Genomic DNA, 25069 nt, shown 5'->3' on the forward strand with positions numbered 1-25069 from the left:
GACAGTGAGGATGTGGACAGAGCCGTTGCTTTAGGGCGCAGCACTGGATCGACATTGGGCTCGTTGTCAGTTAATATAAGGATGGCGGGGGTGGGGACTGCAGACAGAAGGTTTTTTACGTTAATGGATAGAATGCTTTAGGGGGAAAAAAAAAATTCTACCTTTACTACCACTTTAATTTTCTTCAAGCTGTTAGTCCTTTTTGTTCTCATTACTTTATATCCTAAATTGTATATATTTTTTTTTTTTTTTGCACTAAGGGGTTAAAAATATATATTATTTTGTGTAATCTCACTAGTTTTGAAAACCACTGGAACTTTAGAGTTTTGTAGCTATATTTGTAGATGTATACAGCTATAGATAGATGTACTTAATATATTTTGGTTCACACTTGGGAACTTTGGAGTTTAAATATAGTAATAGGCCAAAGGAGTTTGCTGACGATTCCTGGCCTACACAGTAGGGAGCCAGGCAGCTATACCCAGAGGGATCTCTGCGGACAGCATCGCTTCTTCAGTGCACTAGACCAGAGGGTGTTACAGGTCATCCAGAGGCGCTTGCAATTCAGATTTCAGTGGGCTAAAGTGAGGCGCGGCTGACTCCATTATCCAGAGACAAGATACAGAGAGTGGAGTTCCGGCTGGAATCTTATCATCTGCACCATTATCTAATCCATCTGAGTTCCAGAGTGGTGAGCGGGCATTGCCCATGTTATAGTTAAGGACACTGCTGTTAAACATCACCCACACAGTTTAGCTGGTGGTACTTGTAGTCCCACAGAAGTTAAATCCTATTCTATAACGACACAGCAAGCAGATGCCTATGCTCGGTACACATTACTGATTTCAGTAGCCACATCAGATGACATCTTTAAGATCATAAAAGAAGGAAGTTATAATACTACCAGGATAAATCACAGCTTTGCTAACTTTGCTACACCTTGCCATTTTGGATTATGTTATTTACAACATAAAAAGGCTAGGTGAAGATATCTGGATTTCAAAGAATACCATTTTTAACAGTTTTATCATCTTCTCCCCTCATCTGCTGTAATTGCATTGAACAGCTAAAGGGAGCCGTCCTATTAAATATAATATTGTTTATACTGTTTCTCCACGTTGTGCAGGATTTGCTGGCCTGTGAGTTGAGGAGGCAGAAGGGAGAGATCTGGCACATAAGATATAGTGTCGGGTGTCTACTCTCCTGTTACAGTTCACATAGGTTTCCGTGATTGAGTTAATATTTGTGTTCATTCACAACTAAGAGGACTTTACACCAATATATATTGTGTTTATTTGATATTTTTTAAGATAAAGGGCAGTGTATACAGGAGTGTTTTCATTACTGACAAAGTTGATATATATTTATGTATCTTGTGTTTTGATAATACAGTAAATAGATTTGAACTGTTTCCTTAATACTGTGCGAGTCTTCATTTACTACCAAGGTCTATTAGCAGCCCTTACGGGGGGTACCGCTACATTAGAGAGAATTCCAAAATTTACACCATCATTTCATACATTGAAGGACACTGTTTTACCTACTTTTTGCCATTCTCTATTGGAGATAAAGAAAGGTGTTTAATCTTGCTGGAAAGAGATGACTTTTGTCTCACCTGGAAGTATCCAAGCAGTTTAGGAGGTCCGATGCCCTATTTGTCCTCCTTGCAGTAGCTCACAAGGGAGCACAGGCATCAAAGTCTACAGTACCTAGATCAGTGGTTCTCAACCTGGGGGTCGAATGATGATTTGCCAGGGGTCTCCGAATCCTGGGCTGTTCCTAAATCCCGCCCACGGCCGCCCACTCAGGCACTTCGCAGCCACCGCAAAGACTAGAGGTCTGCTGACTGGTGAGGAATATGAAGTGGGAGGGAGAGGCTGAAGGAGACCCTATCCTGATTTCGGCATAGGTTTCACTGCTACGAGACAGCACAAAGTCGGAGACTAAGTGAGTAACACTACCTGTTATAGTTGCCATTAAAAGTCCCCACTACAGTTCTCAGATCAGCAGATGACATTGATCAAGAGCACCTAAGTTGGCAGCACTGCCACTGATCCCAACTCCCCGCCAGCACTGCCACTGATCCCAACTCCCCGCCAGCACTGCCACTCATCCCAACTCCCCGCCAGCACTGCCACTCATCCCAACTCCCCGCCAGCACTGCCACTCATCCCAACTCCCCGCCAGCACTGCCACTCATCCCATTCCCCCCACCATGGAGTAAAAATAGAGAATAAGAACAAGAAATATGGCTAGAGAGAGGGATGGGGAAAAAAAACAAAAATGTAGGATAGAGAGAGGTAAAAGGGAAAGAAAATGTACCATAAGGGGGTTCAATACAGTACAAGTGGAAGGGACTTAGGGAGCGCTAAATGTCCATGGGTTAGGGGACAATTACTTGTCTTGGGTGCTGACAACCCATGGTATAAAAATAATTTTACTGTTAGGGGTCCCCACAACTTGAGTTTTATCAAGGGGTCATGGCACTAGAAAGGTTGAGAACCACTGACCTAGATGGACTAAACAGGCTATTTTGCAATGCTACCACAATATAAATGTTTCTCCTTCCTTTTCTAAACACTCGTTCTACTAGAGCCTTATTTACTTCCTGGGCGGAGAGAGCTGGTGTCACTCCAGAGCAGATTTGTAAAGGCTCTACATGGTCCAGATTCTCCGCTTTGGTTAAGCAGCATCACTCGGACCTCTTAAATAGCCAGGACCTAGGCTGGTAAGCTTCTGCTTATCGTCCCATGGGCTGTCCTGGAGGACGATGGGGAAAACCGGAGTTAGGCTTACCGGTAGCTGGGTTCCCGCTCTGTCGATTTTTGTTCTCAGATGTTCTCTGTGTTCTTTTGTAGTTCCATCCTTCAGACTGCCTTTTAACTCTGATGGATAATGTGTTTTCTGTCCCAATGGAAAGAGCTCTACGCTTTATGGGCTGTCCTGAAAGACTACTCGAAAATTACCGATCTAACTCCGGTTTTCTAAATGCGAAAAGAAAGATCTGCATCCCAAGCCAATGCAAAACATGCTTTGACCTCATCACAGGAAGGAATGCCCGAATGTAAAAGATTGTACCAGGCATATTTGAATTAACTCTGCACTTTGAAAAAAAAACACATTCATTCTCAATTGTTCCATGGATACGCAGTGAAATTAGGAATTTGTTCAGAAGTGACTAGTTTATAATCAAATTAATTTGTTTAAGGAATTTGCTTAGAAGTTCATAATCAAATAGAATTAAACATAAGGGTACAAGAAGCCAGGTATAAAATAAAATATTGAGGTTAGATCTCTAGATTTTCATAGGCTGAAAGGGGTATTCCCTAGTGCAGGAAAAAACGATGTGACCATCTCATTGAGCAGCAAACCCAATGAACTGCTGAGAAGAATGCACTTACAGTCCAAACATGAGGAATTGCTTACCATTCTAGTTTCCTGTTCGAGCCTAGTACTCAGCTCTTTAAGTGCTATTTCTCTTTCACGCAAGATAGTCGTTTTCTCTTGCTGTAATAGATTTTCTGTTTCTAGTTTAAATTTTTCAGAGAAGACATTTCTTTCCTGCAAAAGTTCTTCCTCCAATTTTACTAATGTCTGTCTGTGTTCTTCTCTAGTTGTCAACTCTTGTTTCCTGTAGAAAAAAAAAAGAAAAGGAAAAAGGTACCAAGTATAAACCATCTTATTGAGACTGAGAAATCATTTTCAAAACCCTCAGGAAAGTGCAGATATTGTCAATAGCAGCTAAAAAGATTTCAACTCTATTTTATCTAAATAAGTTCATCTTTTCAACAAAAATATTAAATGCACATCGTTTTGCAAATGTGAATCTTTTTTTTTTATTTGGAGCCTGTGTAAAGCAAAAAGGACGAGGGCGTTCAGGGGCAGCTGCAGCAGTAATAGGTTACACCCTAAATATGGGTGTGAGGCCCTGTACACACGATCGGACAAAACCGATGAAAACGGACTGAAGTTCAGTTTCATCGGTCCAAACCGACCGTGTGTGGGCCCCATCGGTCCGTTATCCTTCGGTCAAAAAATTTAGAACTTGCTTTAAAATTGAACCGATGGACGCCTAACCGATCGGTCAAAACCGACGGTTAGTACGCAAAAGCATCGGTTCATAACCCGCGCATGCTCAGAATCAAGTCGACGCATGCTTGGAAGCATTGAACTTCATTTTTCTCAGCACGTCGTTGTGTTTTACGTCACCGCGTTGGACTTGATCATTTTTTTAACTGATGGTGTGTAGGCACATCAGACCATCAGTCAGCTTCATCGGTTAACCGATGAGAACGGTCCTTCGGACCGTTCTCATGGGATGGACCGACCATGTGTACGCGGCCTAACATGTGACATGTTATGAAAGGTAAACTTATCCTGTAACATAGATTAAATAGAAATAAAATATTAGAACACCTAAATGCCACAAAAATCTCTACTGTGCTCGTTAAAGGGGTTGTAAAGGTAAAACATTTTTCCCTAAATAGCTTCCTTTACCTAAGTGCAGTCCTCCTTCACTTACCTCATCCTTCCATTATGCTTTTAAATGTCCTAATTACTTCTGAGAAATCCTCACTTCCTGTTCTTCTGTCTGCAACTCCACACAGTAATTAATGCAATGCTTTCCCCCTGGTGTGGAGAAAGCCTCTTGAGGGGGCGAGCAGGAGTGTCAGGATGCCCACTAACACACAGCTCTTTTCTCTATCTGCAAAGTAGAGAGCGTCCTGACCCTCCTGCTCGCCCCATCCCCCCTCAAGAGGCTTTCTCCACACCAGGGAGAAAGCCTTGCATTACTGTGTGGAGTTACAGACAGAAGAACAGGAAGTGAGGATTTCTCAGAAGAAATTAGGACATTTAAAAGCATAATGGAAGGATGAGGTAAGTGAAGGAGGACTGCACTAAGGTAACGGAAGCTATTTAGGGAAAAAAAAAATTTCCTTTACAACCCCTTTAAACAAGAAATCCAAAATAATGACATAGTAATACATAAAATAACCTTTTTCAAAAGAATAATCAAAAACAGGATTTACCGGTCATTTGACCAACTGATTCACACAGATTTTCTTTCTAATTTTGGTTGTTAAAGTAGAAGTAAACCCTGCTGTTTACAAAAATGCAGGGGCGTATCATCCATGGTTGCAATGGGTTGCATGAGTGCACACAGGCCCTGAAGGGGTGGGGTCCACTGTGCTCTGACACACAAAGCACCCATGGAGGGGAATTGTAAAACCCAAAAATGACTGCTGTGCCGTGTGCCCCTTAATGTCCCGCTGCCCGTTTCCTGATGTCCTTTTCCCACTGCCTGTTGCTGTTCGGGATCTGCTGGTGACTCTGGGGGAAGCTTTGGATTCACTGGAAGGTGGGGCGGTGATGTCATACTGATCTCAGAAGAAAAGAAACCTGACATGCTGCTGATATGTGTCTGAGGTTAACCGACTGTACTTATAGGGAAGGAGAGAGGGGAGGGGGGTGACTGTGCTGGGGGATACATAAACTGGGGGTTTGGTGAATGTGCTAAGGGACACATGAGCTGGACGATACATGAGCTGGGGGGCTTGGTAACTGTTCTGGGGCACACTGAACTGGGGGGGATGGTGATTGTGCTGGAGGACTCGGAAATGGGGGGATGGTAACTATGCTGGGGAACACTCAACTGGGGGAACGGGGGTGGTGACTGTGCTAGGGGACACTGAACTGGGAAGGGATGAGGATTGTGCTGGGAGACACTGAACTGGGGGTGATGGGGACTGTGCTAGGAGGACACTGAACTGGGGGGGTGGTGACTGTGCTAGAGCTGCACTGAACTGGGGGGCGACGGATCTGGGGGACAGACACAGAGTCAGACCCCTGCACTACATTACACATTACTGCATTATATACACTATACAGGGAGTGCAGAATTATTAGGCAAGTTGTATTTTTGAGGATTAATTTTATTATTGAACAACAACCATGTTCTCAATGAACCCAAAAAACTCATTAATATCAAAGCTGAATATTTTTGGAAGTAGTTTTTAGTTTGTTTTTAGTTTTAGCTATTTTAGGGGGATATCTGTGTGTGCAGGTGACTATTACTGTGCATAATTATTAGGCAACTTAACAAAAAAAAATATATACCCATTTCAATTATTTATTTTTACCAGTGAAACCAATATAACATCTCAACATTCACAAATATACATTTATGACATTCAAAAACAAAACAAAAACAAATCAGTGACCAATATAGCCACCTTTCTTTGCAAGGACACTCAAAAGCCTGCCATCCATGGATTCTGTCAGTGTTTTGATCTGTTCACCATCAACATTGCGTGCAGCAGCAACCACAGCCTCCCAGACACTGTTCAGAGAGGTGTACTGTTTTCCCTCCTTGTAAATCTCACATTTGATGATGGACCACAGGTTCTCAATGGGGTTCAGATCAGGTGAACAAGGAGGCCATGTCATTAGTTTTTCTTCTTTTATACCCTTTCTTGCCAGCCACGCTGTGGAGTACTTGGACGCATGTGATGGAGCATTGTCCTGCATGAAAATCATGTTTTTCTTGAAGGATGCAGACTTCTTCCTGTACCACTGCTTGAAGAAGGTGTCTTCCAGAAACTGGCAGTAGGACTGGGAGTTGAGCTTGACTCCATCCTCAACCCGAAAAGGCCCCACAAGCTCATCTTTGATGATACCAGCCCAAACCAGTACTCCACCTCCACCTTGCTGGCGTCTGAGTCGGACTGGAGCTCTCTGCCCTTTACCAATCCAGCCACGGGCCCATCCATCTGGCCCATCAAGACTCACTCTCATTTCATCAGTCCATAAAACCTTAGAAAAATCAGTCTTGAGATATTTCTTGGCCCAGTCTTGACGTTTCAGCTTGTGTGTCTTGTTCAGTGGTGGTCGTCTTTCAGCCTTTCTTACCTTGGCCATGTCTCTGAGTATTGCACACCTTGTGCTTTTGGGCACTCCAGTGATGTTGCAGCTCTGAAATATGGCCAAACTGGTGGCAAGTGGCATCTTGGCAGCTGCACGCTTGACTTTTCTCAGTTCATGGGCAGTTATTTTGCGCCTTGGTTTTTCCACGCGCTTCTTGCGACCCTGTTGACTATTTTGAATGAAACGCTTGATTGTTCGATGATCACGCTTCAGAAGCTTTGCAATTTTAAGAGTGCTGCATCCCTCTGCAAGATATCTCACTATTTTTTACTTTTCTGAGCCTGTCAAGTCCTTCTTTTGACCCATTTTGCAAAAGGAAAGGAAGTTGACTAATAATTATGCACACCTGATATAGGGTGTTGATGTCATTAGACCACACACCTTCTCATTACAGAGATGCACATCACCTAATATGCTTAATTGGTAGTAGGCTTTCGAGCCTATACAGCTTGGAGTAAGACAACATGCATAAAGAGGATGATGTGGTCAAAATACTAATTTGCCTAATAATTCTGCACTCCCTGTATAGTTCATTGCATACTTCTTACCAGTATTTATAGTTGTGTTTATTGTCTCAAGAGTTGTTGGTATTGAAGCATACCCTAGCTATTTTAATGAAGTTATTCTATAAGGTCGGCTCAGACAAAGTGTTACATAGAAAAGAGTTGGCGCTTGCACCAACCTCATAGTAGGACCACCGAACTGAAAAATGCCTAAAACATGGGGGAAACTTTAAAACAAGGGAAAAATTTAAAACATAGGACTATGATAAGTCCATAATAAAACACCTTGAAGGCAGCCAAGTGAAGATAAGAAGCTCTTGGAATAGATGAGGGAAAAGCACAAAGGCGCCACTATAAGTACAGTATAGTAAATTAATTGTAATGAGCGTACATACATACTCAAGGGTAGAATTAAAAACAGGCATGTCAGACAAAAGTTGTCAGAACATCTTGGAAGGGAGTCCATTTATTGGCTATGGGCTGGTGAAGTGGAGCTGAAATATGGCTAACTTCAGGAGTAGCTCCAGTCAAGAATTGCTGAGTGAAGCACAGGCATGGGCTGACAATGAGGAGGTTATAAGGCACGTTGTGCCCTGGCACTAAGGTCCCCAGCAGAAATGGTCACCAACTTGATTACGTTAATGCTGCATTGGAAGCTTGGTTGGCATTGTCACCTTATCACAGGAAGCCCACAGTGACAAAAGAACTTGTCAGGACCAGCAGCTAATTACTTCAAACTTTACTACTTTTAATATACTTTTTCTACAGTGGGCTCCTAAACCCCCCTTCAGATATGCACACAGCAAGCACAGGCTCTCTCCTTCTCAGTCTGCAGCCTTAAGCTGGTACACGTATTGGGTCCCAGACAGGGAAGAGATTTCAGGGAGTAGGAAACTCTAGGTGGGTGACTCCCTGAGTTCCAAGCTTAGTTTTTTAGGGGAAATGGCATATATTTTATGTATATTAATGTATGCATTAGATCAACATTCATTCAGGGTTTTTCATAAATGGGCTGAAAGAAGTAAAATGACAAAACATTAAATTAATTAGTGGAGATTTTGACACCAATTAAGCTGCTCCATAAGTATCAAAGTGATATTTTTCTCTGCTCCATATTTGTATGTCTTACCGAATTTTCTGCGCCTCTTCTTCTGTCTCTTTAACAAGTACATTTTCCAATTTGAGAAGTCTCTGTTTCTGTGCCTCCCTCATCCTGGCTTCTTCCTCTTTGGACTCTTTCTGCAGCGTTTCTTCCAATGCTCTGTTTAAAAACATAAAAAAAATTATATATATCTATATAGATATATATGTATACATATACATACATACATACATTACATACATACATACATACATACATACACACTGTAGTATACCCCACACACCCAATATACAGTACAGACCAAAAGTTTGGACACACCTTCTCATTCAAAGAGTTTTCTTTATTTTCATGACTATGAAAATTGTAGATTCACACTGAAGGCATCAAAACTATGAATTAACACATGTGGAATTATACATAACAAAAAAGTGTGAAACAGCTGAAAATATATTTCATATTCTAGGTTCTTCAAAGTAGCCACCTTTTGCTTTGATTACTGCTTGGCACACTCTTGGCATTCTCTTGATGAGCTTCAAGAGGTAGTCACCTGGCGCAGCACCCCATCACTCTCCTTGGTCAAATAGCCCTTACACAGCCTGGAGGTGTGTTTGGGGTCATTGTCCTGTTAAAAAATGTATGATGGTCCAACTAAACGCAAACCGGATGGAATAGCATGCCGCTGCAAGATGCTGTGGTAGCCATGCTGGTTCAGTATGCCTTCAATTTTGAATAAATCCCCAACAGTGTCACCAGCAAAGCACCCCCACACCATCACACCTCCTCCTCCATTCTTTACGGTGGGAACCAGGCATGTATAGTCCATCCGTTCACCTTTTCTGCGTCGCACAAAGACACGGGGGTTGAAACCAAAGATCTCAAGTTTGGACTCATCAGACCAAAGCACAGATTTCCACTGGTCTAATGTCCATTCCTTGTGTTCTTTAGCCCAAACCAGTCTCTTCTGCTTGTTGCCTCTTTAGCAGTGGTTTTCTAGCAGATATTCTAACATGAAGGCCTGATTCACACAGTCTCCTCTTAACAGTTCTAGAGATGTGTCTGCTGCAAAAGGTGGCTACTTTGAAGAACCTAGAATATGAAATATATTTTCAGTTGTTTCACACTTTTTTGTTATGTATAATTCCACATGTGTTAATTCATAGTTTTGATGCCTTCAGTGTGAATCTACAATTTTCATAGTCATGAAAATAAAGAAAACTCTTTGAATGAGAAGGTGTGTCCAAACTTTTGGTCTGTACTGTATATTCCAAATTACTCAGTCTAAATGATTGTAATTGAGCTAGAGAAATACCTGATGTTAGTGTTATGGAGCTCTTGCAGTGTACGTTTCCTCGCTTCTTCCTCTTTGCTAAACATTTCACTCAGATTTTCTAGATTCCTTTTATGCTCTTCTTCTAAAGCACTTTTCTCTTGCTCAACAATCATTTTGGAGTTGCTAGCTGAAGCTTTGGGAAGTTCACCCACAAGTTTTGGTAGCTGTCCAGTATGCTTTGGGGTTTCAGATATCTTCCTAGATTCATTCTCTGAATTTTGTGAGGATTCACTGCCATTTCTAAATAGTTCTACTGACGGTTCTTTTGCAGATACCAGTTCTACAGTAGCACTTGATTGCTTTGTGTCTGGGTGAATTTGCCTGTGCGAGAGAAAGGTCTTAGGAAAAGAAAAAAAAACGGATATCTCCAATAACAAAAGTTGTAAATCCAGCACACCTCTGAATCTTATCCAGCGGTCCGTTAAGGGGTTCCATATAGTCATCATCACCAATTTCCTCCTCTACGTCTTCATCTACCTCTTCTTCGTCTGCTTCCTAAAGGAAGAGAAATTCCCTTTTAGTTTAAATGCTGTCCTTCTTTCCTTTAAGGAGGAAATACAGCTTGTATCGTGTTCTTTTCGATAAATATAGTGACAAACTAACATAGGTAAACAATACAATAAAAGATATATGGCTATAAATTACAGTTCAGAATCCATTTGTTATGGTTTTTGATAAATGAGACAGCCAGATGTATGGTGATTTAGGTTCTCCATTCAGTGTGAGCCTTGCTTCATAAGTCACCCCTTAGGTGTGCCACTCATGTGTGCCCATTTTAATAATCTCTCTCTAACTGACTTTGGACAAAAAGACGCACAATCTAGTTTCTTCATGAAGCCTTTTTGGGAATCGTCACCTAGAAAGATCGTAGGAGAATACCAATACCAATCACTGACGTAAAGATAACCAGCGCTAATAGTGATTAAAGCGCTCCCCAGCTCAAAACATTAACAAGAAAATTCTGCAACCTGGAGTGCAGCGATTCATTTTCCTTTCTGACCGCAGAGAGCATCGAGCTAGACCAGCACCTGAGGATTTTGTAGTGGGGAGTGTAAGGGGAGTCATTCTTGAGATGTATACATATCTTTTTGCTCATATTATAATAAACCCTCTCAAACTGAGAAGTAATACGATAACCAAACTGAGAAGTAATCAGATTACCACTATATAGAAAATTAACAAAATCATAATTTTGTCACTGTAGCATCAACAAGCATTTACAATCACATTGATCCTGCATGGCTGGACCACTAGACATTTATATCTAGTGCCCCAAATTGTTCCCCCCCAAAAAAGGCAAATCTTGTAATATCATTTGTTTGTCCTTTATTTAAAAAGACCGTGATCAACCTTTTAGGTGCAATTTGTGGTAATTCTCCTATTAACCTTTTTACCGCCACCACTGTATGTCATAGTGAGTGGCAGTGAGAGATTACAGTATGTTTCTCTACAGGAGTCAGAAAATATCATCAAATCTGCTCCCTCAGGTAGTCCAGCATCTTCAGGCAAACACTCGCTCTCTGTCCATACATGACAGAGAAAGAAAGAAAGAGGAAAACTAGTCAGGGTCTCCCCTGAATGTATTTGTATTTTCTAATGCCACGTACACACGACCATTTTAAATGGTCTAGAAAAAACGAAGTGATTCTTGTCAAGCCTGCCTTGCCTACACACGATCGTGAAAAAAAAATGCTCGAGCAAAGTGCGGTAAAGGGAAAGTACCATTCGGATGGCGCCACCCTTGGGGCTGCTTTTGCTGATTTTGTGTTAGTAAAAGTTTGGGGGGAGACGATTTGTGCTTTTCAGTCTGTTATAGCGTGACGAATGTGCTATCTCCATTACAAACGCTAGCTTTACCAGAACGAGCGCTCCCGTCTCAGAACTTGCTTCTGAGCATGTGCGTTTTTTTCACGTCGTTAAAGCCTACACACGACCATTTTTCACAACGCCAAAAGAATAGAGCATGTTCTAAATTTTTAATGCCCATTTTTCACGTCAGGACAAATGATGTGGAGCCCACACACAATCGTTTTTAATGACATAAAAAAAAAAAAAAAAAAGAATAATTCACGTCATGAAAAACAGTCGTTTGTACACGGCATAAGAGGGATTATTAAAGTGACAGTTTAAAGATGTGGACGTTGATTCAGTTGGAAGCTACCAACTAAATAACTGAAGAACCTCCACACTCAGGACCCTCATGGTTTGTACATGCTGTATCTCTTTGAGGATGTTGGATTAAAAGACCAAATGTTGAAATTCTCCCATAAACCATGAGGATCTCTTTGAACGTTAATGCCGCGACACACGGTCGTTTTTTGTGATGAAATAAAACAACGTTTTTAAAAACGTTATTTAAAATGATCGTGTGTGGGCTTCATATCGTTTTTTGTCTTAAAAAAAACGACCAAAAAAAAATTCGAACATGCTTCAATTTTTTATGTCGTTTTTCAAAATGTCGTTTTTTGTGTCAGAAAAAAATGATCGTGTATGGGCTAAAACGACGTTTTAAACCAGCGCATGCTCAGAAGCAAGTTATGAGACGGGAGCTTGAATGGAACAGAGTGCCGTCGTACGTGTTGTACGTAACTGTGCTTTGCTAGAGCTTTTTCAGAAAATGATGGTGTGTGGGCAACGTCGTTTTTTTATGATGAAGTTAGAAAAACTTTGTTTTTTTTCCATGATGAAAAACTTTGTTTTGATTCATCACAAAAAACGACCGTGTACGCGGCATCAGACTTCTGCAATCTCAGACATAGCATGTGATTCGCACCCGGCAGGTGCCGATCACATGCAATGTCTTAGCAATGCGAGTATAGCCATACAGTTGTATGGCTGAACTCGCATTGGTTTTGCACAAAAAAAGGTGCAGGGACTTGTTTTTCCCTGCACTGGAATTGGATCGCATGGGAGTTCTCACCTATGCAATCCGATTTCTGTACGAATCTAAAGTTCACACTGCGGTCTGTGAACCGTTCTGGGGGTGTCATTAATGTATTGACAGCCGCAGCGGTTTGCTGAGGGCAGTGTGAATTGCCTTCGGGAAAGAAGCGATGCGGGAACTGGCACTGTAATGGCGCTGGTTCCCACATCGCACTAGTCTGAACCGAGGCTGAAGGTCAACTCCACAGATTTCAACATTTTTATCTCTTTCCCTTCCGAGAAAGCAAAAACAAAGGTTACTTTTCGAAGATGGATTCAACATTTATTTATTTCACCTTATGATAAGCCAAAGGGGGTAAAGTGACCACATAATTGGGCATTATAAAAGCCACAGCATTTGTGTGAAACAGAGAATTCTAAAAAGGATTCCTTGTTACTAAAATCCTTGAAAGGTAGAAGAATAAAGCAAAATAGCAAAGGAGCCAAGAACTTCACAACATTCCAAGTACCATCTCAGGTCCATTACAATTAACCAGATGCCACAACTGCTATAATACCACAAAAACAACCCTGAAGAGGTGCAGAATACCCTTAACCTGAAGGTATACCCTATACTTACAGCAGCATTTCTCAGCCTTCTTAAAATAGGAGGAACCCTTGATATATAAGGGAATCCCTTGCAATTGTTACTATGCCTGCAGTTTACTATAGATTAGCATGGTGGTCATTGGGAAGAATGCTTTTTTTTGTTCAATGGGAAGATTACTCCTGTTACTGATAGCTAAAAATATTAGGGCTGTGCAAATTAACTTTTAATTAATCGATCGATCAAAATCTTTTTGATCGATTCCAATTCTTTTGATTGGTACTCACCTCTCCGCCGGCTTCTGGGCCTTCAGGGAGTTCCGTCGGAGATCCAGTAACGTCACGGACATCGGTGGGGCTTGCCATGTCCATCTGAAGGGCTCCTTTGCTGTGCCTTCATATCTGCATGCCGGCGGGACCTTACTATCTGCCACACGCAAGGGCTGTTACACTTCCCTCTATTACCTTCCCCTATCAACCTGGGATTCTATAACCATCCACTGGGAGTTGTGATAGTTCCCTTCATGGGACATCTACATGCTGACGGACTGATATTAACCTCTCCTCACCTGGATTCAGCAGTGGTATCGTTGTACACATTTTTATACCAGTATCATACTTAGCTACATGTTTTTATGACTGCTTTTGGTACCGTTTGGTATTACTCGCACCATTTTTACAGTTTATGTAGCTACATCGATTTTATCTCCAGTGCAATATTTATTTGGTTACCTACTTGAAGACTATAAAAGTTTTAATGCTGTTCCCATCGAGCGCTGCCTTTGTGTGTTTTTTGTATCCTGCTATCCATTTTTCCAGTGGTTGGTAGCTGCACTGGGAATCAGCCTGCAAGGAGATCAGCTAAAAGTAGTTGGATCTGTATGTGCGTTATAATTAAATCGAAATTAGTCGATTAAAAAAAAACAATTAATCGAACAGAAAAATTTTGATCAGTAACAGCCCTAAAAAATATCATTGGTGTCAAAGGTTATATATCTGAAAGTCAGAAATTGGTCATTGCTCACAGAACCTCTAGCAACCTCTGGAAGAAACCTAGGGTTCGACAGAATCCTGGTTGAGAAAGGCTAGTTTAGACAATGTTGACTTTGCACTGAGGTTGGAACATTGTATGTACTAAAAGATTGTCATCCTATGCGTTCATGTGCTTTTCTTCTGTACAGCTTTTTCATACAAATAAATCGTTATTCTTTATAGATTATAAAAGATTACAAATAAATAAAGCAAAATCGAATATCCGTTTTGGATAGAATGGACAATAAATTGTAACTATAATGGCTTCAGGATACTTTAAATGCAAGGTTTTGTTTGTCATCAAATGTATAGATTTTTAAACTGATTTTTAAGTCTGTTTTTCTATTTATCCTATATCTTCGTTGTACATAAAAAAAATATTAAAAGGTGCACAAAGAAGTAGCAAAGCATTATTTTTTTGTAGGGCTGTTACGGATTATAATTTTCTTGTTCGATTAATCGATTTTTTTTTTAATCGATTGATCGACTAATTTCAATCAATTATAACGCACATACAGATCCAACTAATTTTAGCTGATCTCCTTGCATTGCAACTCTGCATTAGTCAGTGGTATACACTATATACAATCACCTGACACTAGTTAGTTTCCACAATCCATGACTTAACTTCACAGTTCACACAAATACGTTTTAAATTCAAACTGTAGCAGGGAGGGCGCACCGGAGGGGCCACCTGCCAGACCCCCTGACCCAACGCACGCACCCAGGAGTGCGATGCCAATGGTCGCTGCAAGTAAAAACAGCCAGAGCAGAAATCTGGCTCCTAACCGTACGTAAGGCGAGAGCCTGAACCACTCCCTGCTGCAAAGACAGCAGAATCCTGTACACAACGCATGTACGAGAGTGCCAGTTCATCTCCCCACACACAGAGATGTAGGCCTTCCATGTATGAGGAAAAAACCTACGTGAGGTAGCCTTCCATGCAGGCAGCATGGTAGAGACCACCAAGCCCAATAGGCCTTGGTCCTTAAGCCCCTGGCTCTCAACAGCCACACCGCTAAGGCCGGTGGCTGTGAAACAGGGTGGAAGATCGGACCCTGTAACAGAAAATCAATTCCCAGGGGAAGACGCTAGGGGGCGTCTGCCAGCAGACGCACCTGGTCCGCGTACCAGAAGCGACGCGGCCAATCTGGGGCAATCAGGACCGATAGAATCCCTACAGCTTCTACTCTGCACAGCAGGCGAGGAAGAAGCTTCCGAGGAGGGAAGGTGTAAAGTAGGCGACAGCGAGACGGGACGCAGAAAATGCAGGAACAAAATAATAAAAAAAGCGAGAAAAAAATCGCCAGAAAAAAACTCCAGAGTCCAGGAACTCCAGAGAGAGCCTTGACCTCCTGTCGTTAGGCAGAAAACAAACTGAGGCTGCTAAAGCAGGGTGTGGGTTATGCCTGGGGGAGCCACGCCCCCTGGGAGGAGCGGCATGAAGGAAAGTTTTTAACACCTTAAGTGCTGTAGAATTCTGCCTAAATCTCCTGGTAGGAAGAAGCATAACCCTAAGGTCAATGAAGGCTGTGTCCGTCTATGAACGAAAGAGAAATGGTTATTTTTGCCCCCTTCCCCTGATGGAGCCTGATGCATCCTCCTGCTCCACAGATGCAAAGGTACCTCAATCTAATGGGTGCAGTTTGCTCGCATCCAGCAGGGTAAGTCTCACTGTCCAGGCTGTCCGATGACGTCAAGAATTTTGATCGATCAAAAAAATTAAAGATTAATCGAGGAATTAATCTTTAATTAATCCTGTTTTTTTTTTTTTTTTTTTTAACAGAGGCACAACACAAGCTGTTAACCTTTAGGTTCTGTGATTAAAATATTGCATGGAACTCTCTAAACAAGCAGCCAGAGAGGAAAAAGAAAGGGGTTAAGTCACTCAGTTGTGCAAAGAGCCGAGCTTTGTTTTCCCACACAACTGATGAGGGTGGCCTAGAAACATCTAAAGAAGAGCACAGAGCTCCATCTGTTGGCCGGAAAGAAGAATACAAAAATATTGCCATATTTCATAATTACTAGGCAAAAAATAAAATAAAAATTATTTAGTCCTAATCATTACAGAAAATACAGAAATATACAAAACCAACTTAAATTTGCTTTAAAATATATTTGTTGACCTATTTTATCTTACAATTCGAATTTTATTTTTTTCTTGTCATGAGATTTACCATCTTGCACAGCAACACAAAACTATAATCACCATTCTAATTGAAGTTTATTGGTTCAGATTTGACAGGATGTTTTATTAAGTCTAAAAAAACATTGCTTCCCTAAAATCCCAGCTCATGATTTTATAAACTCAGCAATAGGGATGGGCCCGATGTTCGAGCCGAACAGCGAACATTATGTGGCGTTCACGGCAAATTCAAGTGCCGCAGAACACCCCATTATGCACTACGAGATCGCAGTGCATTAACATCTGATGATTGACCAAAGCATGCACATGACCTGCTTGCTTTGGCCAATCACAGCGTGCTCTGCTCGGAGAGCCATAATTAGCCAAAGGCAGGGTGCCTTTGGCCAATCATAGCTCAGGGGCCAAGTCCACGCACCACACTATGCTTACACAGCAGCTGTATGTAGTGTTTTGGAGTGGATGGAGATAGAGAGAACTTGAGCTAGATTAGGCAGGTATATATATATATATATATATATATATATATATATATATATATATATATATATATATATATATATATATATATATATATATATATATATATACATACATACACACACACAGTGTAGTCAGTGTAGACTATATATACAGTGCAGGCAATCTAGTGTGTGTGTATGTATATATATATATATAAATATACACACACACAGTCAGTGCCTAGTATATAATTGTGCATTGAAGTGGTTAAGAGGAACCCTGTGACAGAATTAAGAAAATAAATTGGCAAGGGTACCCCCTAAAATCCACACCAGACCCAAGCAGCCCGGGAAAGGGGTGGGGAGAACGAGCAAGCGCCCCCCCCCCCCTCCTGAACCATATCAGGCCGTTTGCCTTCAACAAGGCGAGGGTGCTTTGGGGTCAAGGGCCTTCGTCTCCACAACTCTGGCCCTGGTGGTCGTGGGGCTTATCGGAATCTGGATGCCGTCTTTAACAAGGGGGCCCCCAGTTCCCCCCCCCCCATGTGAATGGGTATCCATTCACCCAAAAAAACACAAAAGCCAGTTTTTGACAATTCCTTTATTAAAAAAGGACCACCCGACGGACTCGAAATATTATATATAAATAAAAAAGAAGCTCCACCTAGATGGGAGGCGTCCCGCCGATTGCTGTCTCATGGCTGCGAAAGCTGTTATATAGGCAAGGGCGGTGCCACCCCATGATGTAACCAAGTGACCTCGCTCCTTCTGACATCATGTGCTGTCAAAGGGGGTTAGGGTTACCTGGTTACGTCAGTCGGCGGGGGCCCTACCATGGAGGCGGATCTGGGAACCCCTTGTTAAAGGGAGCAAGTGGCCTGGTATGGTTCAGGAGGGGGCGCTTGCCCCCCCCCCCCCATCCTGTCCTCCAGGTTGCTTGGTCGGATAAGGGTATGGTATGGATTTGGGGGGGGGGGGGGGCACGCCAATTTTTTTTTCTTGAATTTTATCTATTTTGCTGGGAGCCGGCAATACAGCCGCAAGCAATTTTAAATGACATTTTTTCCTCTAGAAATGTTATTTTGCTGCGGCACTGTAAAAACACATCACAAGGATGCACCACTTTACAGGCAGACTAAGGGGACCCCCCAGGCTCGATATTTAAAGGAATATTACAGTTTTATTGTTTCATTTTAAGCACTTTAAAATCACTGCTCCTGAAAAAACGGTTGTTTTAAAAACGTTTTTTTTTTTTTAATTGATACATGTCCCCTGGTGCAGTACCCGGGTCCCCATACACTTTTTAAGCAATAACTTGCATATAAGCCTTTATTAGGGTTCGCACACATTTTTTGCCTGTTTGCATGTTTTAGTGCAAACCGAACCGGGAGGCAATCCCTACTCTGCAATGGAAAGCAATTCAAAAATCTAGATTTCGCCCGAACCATTACAGAAACCAATGGGAAAGATTCTTGTCTGTACTAAGGATATTTTAGTGTCATTATTACAAGACTGTTATATGATTAATTCATTACTGTTTAATTTTAATTAACTGAACATTCCTTTTTAAGGCTATGCGTTTCAAAAGATTAATTTTATGATCGAAAACTGTGTTTTGTATTAAATTTATTTTTAAAAACAATGACAACCTTCTCTTCAACTACTTTCTGCTCTACTTCTCTAATAAACCCTCTGTATATCCCCCAACGTGTGTGTGTGTGTATACAGTATATTATGCAAACAATACCATTATGTTCAGAAATTATTAAATGAAATGCATGAAATTAATTATTGCTACAAATTGTGGCTGTTAAATAAAGTAAACCTAGAAGGAGCAGAGGTACTCCTAGGCCCTGTACACACGATCAGTCCAAACTGATGAAAACGGACTGAAGTTCAGTTTCATCAGTCCAAACCTACCGTGTGTATGGCCCATCTGACTTTTGTCACTTCAGACCAAAGTTTTAAAACTTGCTTTAAAATCGGACTGATGGACTGATGACCGATCGGTCAAAACCGATGGTTAGTACGCAAAAGCATCGGTTCAAAACCCGCACATGCTCGGAATCAAGTCGACGCATGCTTGGAAGCATTGAACTTTGTTTTTTTTAGCAGGTCGTTGTGTTTTACGTCACTGCGTTGGACTCGATCGGATTTTGAACTGATTGTGTGTAGGCACATCAGACCATCAGTCCATCAGACTTCAGCCTTCAGTCCGTTTTCATCAGTTTGGACTGATCGTGTGTACAAGGCCCTAGGGGTACATGTATCACTGGTTAAGAGCTACAGGTTTTTTTATTTTTTTATTATATAGCTGCGTTTCATCTAATTGGGAAGATTCCTGGTGGTATTAAGTAAGCCAATCAAAAACTTTCTGAGATAAAATACTGCTGGGCTAGTTGACTGAACGAATATCTCTTTAACCCAATCTAATTTTTGGTTCCTTTAATATTCAGTGTTACATTTCTGTCAGTATGTGGGCCAATGTATGTCTATTATGACTACATGAACAGGTATTCATATCTTCTGATGCTTCAGAAAACAAGCAGCCGACTCCTAGGAATGAAACCCTTGGACAAAAAGCAGCAATACACATATTGAAACTAAGCATTGCAAAGCATACAGCGCCCCCTACAAACCATACACGTGTATTGCAGGATTTACGACCATAGTTGGACTGTAGTAATGGTGAAATGATTACAGATAATATTTTCCTCCAATCACAAGCCACAAATATTTCCTAAAAAGTAACATGTAATATCTAGACATACTAGTGCTGTTTACCTTTGGGCTAGCAGGTGCAGGGGATAGAGAACCAACGTCATGAACTTTTTCTAAGGATTGTACACCTAATTTAAAATTCTGGAAAAAGGGGAAAAATAATGTTAGAATACATGCAAATATTCAAGATGATATTCTTATATTTAAACATCTACTTGCTAATATGAATTGCACTTTCTCTTCTTCTTTTCTCCACTAGTATCATCATTTTTAGGCCTCATGCACACTGGACGTTATAAAAATGCCAGAAGCGTTAGCTGTAGGAGTGTTTTTATAGTAGCTTTTTTTAGCAAAACTATACTCCCAAAAAAGATTATGGCTCAAAAATGCTCATAAATGCTGAACAGCTGAAAACGTCCATGTCAACAAACGCTCCCATTTCCGGGCATAGATACCCGAGCCACCGCGGGTATCTACGCTACTTCTGGCGCCTTCTCCCCCCCCACTGTCTTCTGGGAGTCACAAAGGTCATGGAAGACAGCAGGGACCAGTGGGATAGCGCAGCGCAAGTTGCACATCCACAGTAAGGAACCAGGAAGTGAAGCCGCAAGGCTTCACTTCCTGATTGCCTTACCGAAGATGGCGGCGGCAGCACCCGAGAGCCGAGGGAAAGATCGGCTTCGGGTGCCGATATCGCGGGGACCCTGAACAGGTAAGTGTCCTGCTTTTAAAAGTCAGCAGCTGCAGTATTTGTAGCCGCTGACTTAAAAAAAAAATTGGCGGAACTCCGCTTTAAGTACATTTTAGTTTTACATACATGCTCTAGTCCCATAGTGTACTTAAAAGTGGGGTATGCCTGTATTTATTAGGTCCTTTGCTTTCAGAGCTGGGACACTGTTAGTTTTAAATGCAGGGCTGTTATTATTCAGCGTTTTTGCTCTAAGCATCGAATACAGTAAGGATTCTGCTGCAGAACCTATTTTAGGGTTTAGATTAGTGCTAGGATCTGGATTTAGGGGTTTTGTTTAGGTTTAAGTGGTTAAGTCCCACTGGCCAGGGACCCGAAAAGAGGAGGTTCACGGCCGCTCCGTGCAATTCTATTGCACAGGGCAGGCAAGTATAGACATGTTTGTTATTTTTTATCAATTTTTTTTATTTACCTTTACAATCACTTTAAAAGTTCCTTTAATCCTCTGCTCACCAGCAGCTTATACTGACCTTCCCTTTGTTCTCCCTACCGGTCCGCTCGGCTGTAGGGAGAAGGAGAAAATGCCTTGTGTAAGCTAAAGGGGACTCAAAACTTTAGCTTACACAGTGCTATGGCCTATCCTCATGTGCTACTGCTGGTGACTGAGGATTACATGGTGTACCTATAGCTTTCAATGATGGTAACATATGTGGCATGCAAAAATCAAATGTTTGGTTTCCAAAAACAATGCATGGTACCAACAGACAAAAGTTAAAGAGATCCAGACTGGCTCGTCCAGTTAAAAGACATATAAAAAAAAGACATCTGAAATTAGAAAGGCTTCAAAGAAAATCTAGTTGTTATACAAACAGGCAACTCTGTAGCACGTCTTGCTATTTACCATGTTTCCACTTCCACTGTTAAGTTTAAGAACATCTTTTTTGCCTTCGCTAGGCTCAGAGTCCTGCAATAAAAGAAATGGGTGTAAACAAAGTGATGGAAAACAAGTTGGAGAAATATGTTTTAATCTCTTTAACAATTGCCCACTAGCTCCTGTGTAACATTTTTATTGAAAATATTTTTCCTGGCTTTGTAGTTATGTCATCAAGTAGCTTTTACTGAGATCCTTTAGTTACAACCATCCTATGTATGCAAAATATCATATAACTGTATCATTCATAAGGGTGGTTTCTTAATGGTCATTTGCTATTGAAGAAAATAAAAAAAAACATTGTAATGTGGTACTATGTATGGTAAGCTTAACACAGCACAATCTCATATAGATACTACGCTGAATCCTAAAGAACCCTGGGTACGAATGCCTTATTTAAAATGTATTTCTCAATAGCCAAAAAGGATAAAATGTTATTTATGTTCACCAAATGCCACAATAAACCTGAATATTACCAAGTATAATATCATCACTATGCTGCACTATGCACCCAGCAGGTCCGCCCCACTATAGGCTGCCTACAGAAACTGCATAGATCTAAAATACAAAAAGCACACCAAGATTTACCTAAGAATACACATGCAACTTGTATTTTGTCAATTTTGTGGAACTATAGTCAGAAAATACTGCTAGATCACTTAAAGGGGTTGTAAAGGTAAGGGCTCTTTCACACAGGCGGCCCGTTCAGATCCGCCTGACAGTTTTTTTTGCGGACCTGAACGGGCGCTCCGTGCTCCTCTATGGAGCTGTGGATGTCAGCGGTGACATGCCCGCTGACATCCGACCCGCCAAAGTGTGACGGAGGAAAAACCTACTTTTCCATCCGTCTGGCGGATCGTATCGGGTAAACACGGACAGACGGTCCGTGTTCATCCGATCCCCCCATAGGGGAGAGCGGAGAAAAGACAGGGCGGTCCCTGCACAGTGTGCGGGGACCGCCCTGTCATCCGACGGCTCAGCGGGGATCAACGGAGCGATCCCTGCTGAGCAAGCGGAGGTTCATGGGGCGGATCATTACTGATCCGCCCCATGTGAAAGGGGCCTAACATATTTTTTTTCCTAAATGGCTTTCTTTACCTTAGTGCGGTCCTCCTTCACTTACCTCATCCTTCCATTTTGCTTTTAAATGTCCTTATTTCTTCTGAGAAATCCTCACTTCCTGTTCTTCTGTCTAACTACATGCAGTAATGCAAGGCTTTCTCCCTGGTGTGGAGTGTCGTGCTCGCCCCCTCCCTTGAGGGGGGAGGGGGCGAGCAGGAGAGTCAGGATGCTCTCTAGGTTTCAGATATAGAAAGGAGCTGTGTGTTAGTGGGCGTCCTGACTCTCCTGTAGTCCAAGGGAGGGGTGAGCATGACACTCCACACCAGGGAGAAAGCCTTGCATTACTGTGTGTAGTTACAGACAGAAGAACAGGAAGTGAGGATTTCTCAGAAGAAATAAGAACATTTAAAAGCAAAATGGAAGGATAAGGTAAGTGAAGGAGGACTGCACTAAGGTAAAGGAAGCTATTTAGGGAAAAAAAGTGGTACCTTTACAACCCCTTTAAGGCTGGCACCTCCTGCTGGTATAGCTATGTGAAACATTAAAAACAAGTGCCTATAATGATTAAAATCCAGTAATACACTGTCTCATCCTGCTCTGCACATGCTCAGTCTAATTTTTGGCACTGTGCCAAATTTCTAGAGGCCGATCTGCTGACAGCCTAAAGATTTACTGCTGTTCAGGGGCTTTGGGCTTCAGCAAAATGGCAGCCTCCAGCAAGAAGAAACAGGAACAATGCTGGAGGCAATTTACAGCACACACTTTGCAATTCTCAGTTTCACATATGTGGAATGTATGTTCCTTGCTAAAGATTATTACTTTTATCAAGTTGTTATGGGTAAAGTTCCACTTTAAGCTCATAGTTCAGCTTTAAAACCTTTAGCTACACCAAAAATGTGTGCAACTAGTAGAAAACTAACAAGGCAATTATAATTTCTACAGTCTTATTCTATTTAACTACTAAAAAAAAAAAACTGGGTATTTGAACATACAATGTATTTTCTTAGGAAAACTAAAATAGCTAAAAATGTAACATACTAGTAACTATAGGTAAGGTCAATGAAAAACAAAGCTAAATGGTATAAAGATGAGGATATTTCCTACATCTCGCTCATCTTGTTCTTGAACACAATCTCTGGCACTAGAACCCAGCTCTCCAGCCATGGAAGGTGCAGAGTTTCTAGATGCCTTTCCATTTTTAGGCTCTTTGTCAGAGGAACCAGGTACAGGCTCTTCTTTCTGTGCAGACATTTCAGCTGGAGAAGAACATTGTGCCAGCTCACACTCTCCAGCCTGGAAAGTCTCATCAATGCCCACACTGGAGTCTTGGCCAGCTTGTGATGAAAGAGCAGCGGAAAGGGAGGATGGATGCACATTCCCACTCCCCATCAATCTCCTCTAGAGAAATTGACAATAAATTCTCTATGTTACAACACTACTACACAAGTGCTCAGCAAGAGAAGGGGGATAGCAAAGCACTCAAAATAAAATAAAAAAACAAAACAGACACATTTAAGCACAACCAGAAAATATAAAAAAGTTGAACTTCAGATAGACAGAATTTGACAGATCACATCAAACAACTGGCATTTTGATATATGAATGCAAAATATGATTAGTTATAACAAAAAATTTGCGACAATATTCAAAGTTTGTAATTCATCTCTGATATCCTGCTGCTCCACATAATCACTTATTTTACAACTGTTGATATACGACTTATTGGAATACGGTGATGATAATCAGTTTATTGCATTCATATAGATGCCGTTTTTCTACAAGCTCTAATATATCTAAAATTGGCAAAAAATAAAAGGCCAATTTGTGCTGCAAGTCTAATCCACATGGACCTTTATAAGACTACTGGGAAAGTCAGGCGAGTTTACAAAGCAGTGATGGTGAAAGTAAGGATCACACACATGCGGGAGGTCCATGTCATTACTACAGAGTGGTACCATGCCCAATGGAACCTCTTTCTGGCTCTCCTCTTCATCCTCAGATTTTCCAAGGTTCTGCAGCTCTGGATCTGTGCCCTCTTCTGTGCAGCTCGCTGCAGCAGATTCCTCTTTCTGTTCACTTTCCTGGGTGATACACACAAACAAATCCCCCATGCCTTTTCTAGACATGCTCATTGTACAAACCAGCTAATTGCTTAATCTTTCAACTAATTGAAATAAGACAGATGTCAACTCCCAAATAACATATTAAAAAAAAAGCATCTAACATCCTGCATAACTTTAGGCAAACAGCTAAATACACAGATGAAGAATGTAAAAAATAGCTTTTTAACCTGCCAAAGTAGAGTAGTAATTCTATCTATCCGGCCCTGAGATTTACACAGCTCTGCCTGCAGGGGGGGACAATCTTTCTTTGCTGCACCTACATTACCCTTATGCCCCGTACACATGATCAGAATTTCCGATGGAAAAAGTCAGATGGACTTTTTCCATCGGATTTTCCGATCGTGTGTAGCCCCATCTGAGTTTTTTCATTGGAAATTCAGATGAATTCCATCGGAGTTTAGATATAGAACATGTTCTATATTTTTCTGATGGAATTCCGTCGGCATTCTGATTTGGCCGGGCAAAAGCCCGATCGGGGGTACGCGGCATTAGGCCCCTTTCACACTGCCGGACCGTTCAGCTCCACCTGTCAGTTTATTCGGGCGCTTCATGCTTGTCTATGGAGTATCGGATGTCAGCGG

At 41.5% G+C, this 25069-nt stretch overlaps 1 protein-coding gene across 1 annotated transcript in view; it reads right to left on the reverse strand.

Annotated features, from left to right (window-relative positions):
- The window catches only part of CEP164 (centrosomal protein 164), a 123653-nt gene that overhangs the window by 57299 nt on the left and 41285 nt on the right, over window positions 1–25069 (reverse strand). The window contains exons 8-13 of the mRNA XM_040325466.1: window positions 21274–21336; window positions 19748–19825; window positions 10257–10354; window positions 9839–10180; window positions 8557–8688; window positions 3427–3631 (exon numbers count right to left, since the gene is read on the reverse strand). Coding sequence (XP_040181400.1) covers window positions 3427–3631; window positions 8557–8688; window positions 9839–10180; window positions 10257–10354; window positions 19748–19825; window positions 21274–21336 — 918 coding nt within the window. The remainder of the gene's footprint in view (window positions 1–3426; window positions 3632–8556; window positions 8689–9838; window positions 10181–10256; window positions 10355–19747; window positions 19826–21273; window positions 21337–25069) is intronic.

Source organism: Rana temporaria, chromosome 10, assembly GCF_905171775.1.
Source record: "Rana temporaria chromosome 10, aRanTem1.1, whole genome shotgun sequence".
Classification (NCBI taxonomy): Eukaryota; Metazoa; Chordata; class Amphibia; order Anura; family Ranidae; genus Rana; species Rana temporaria.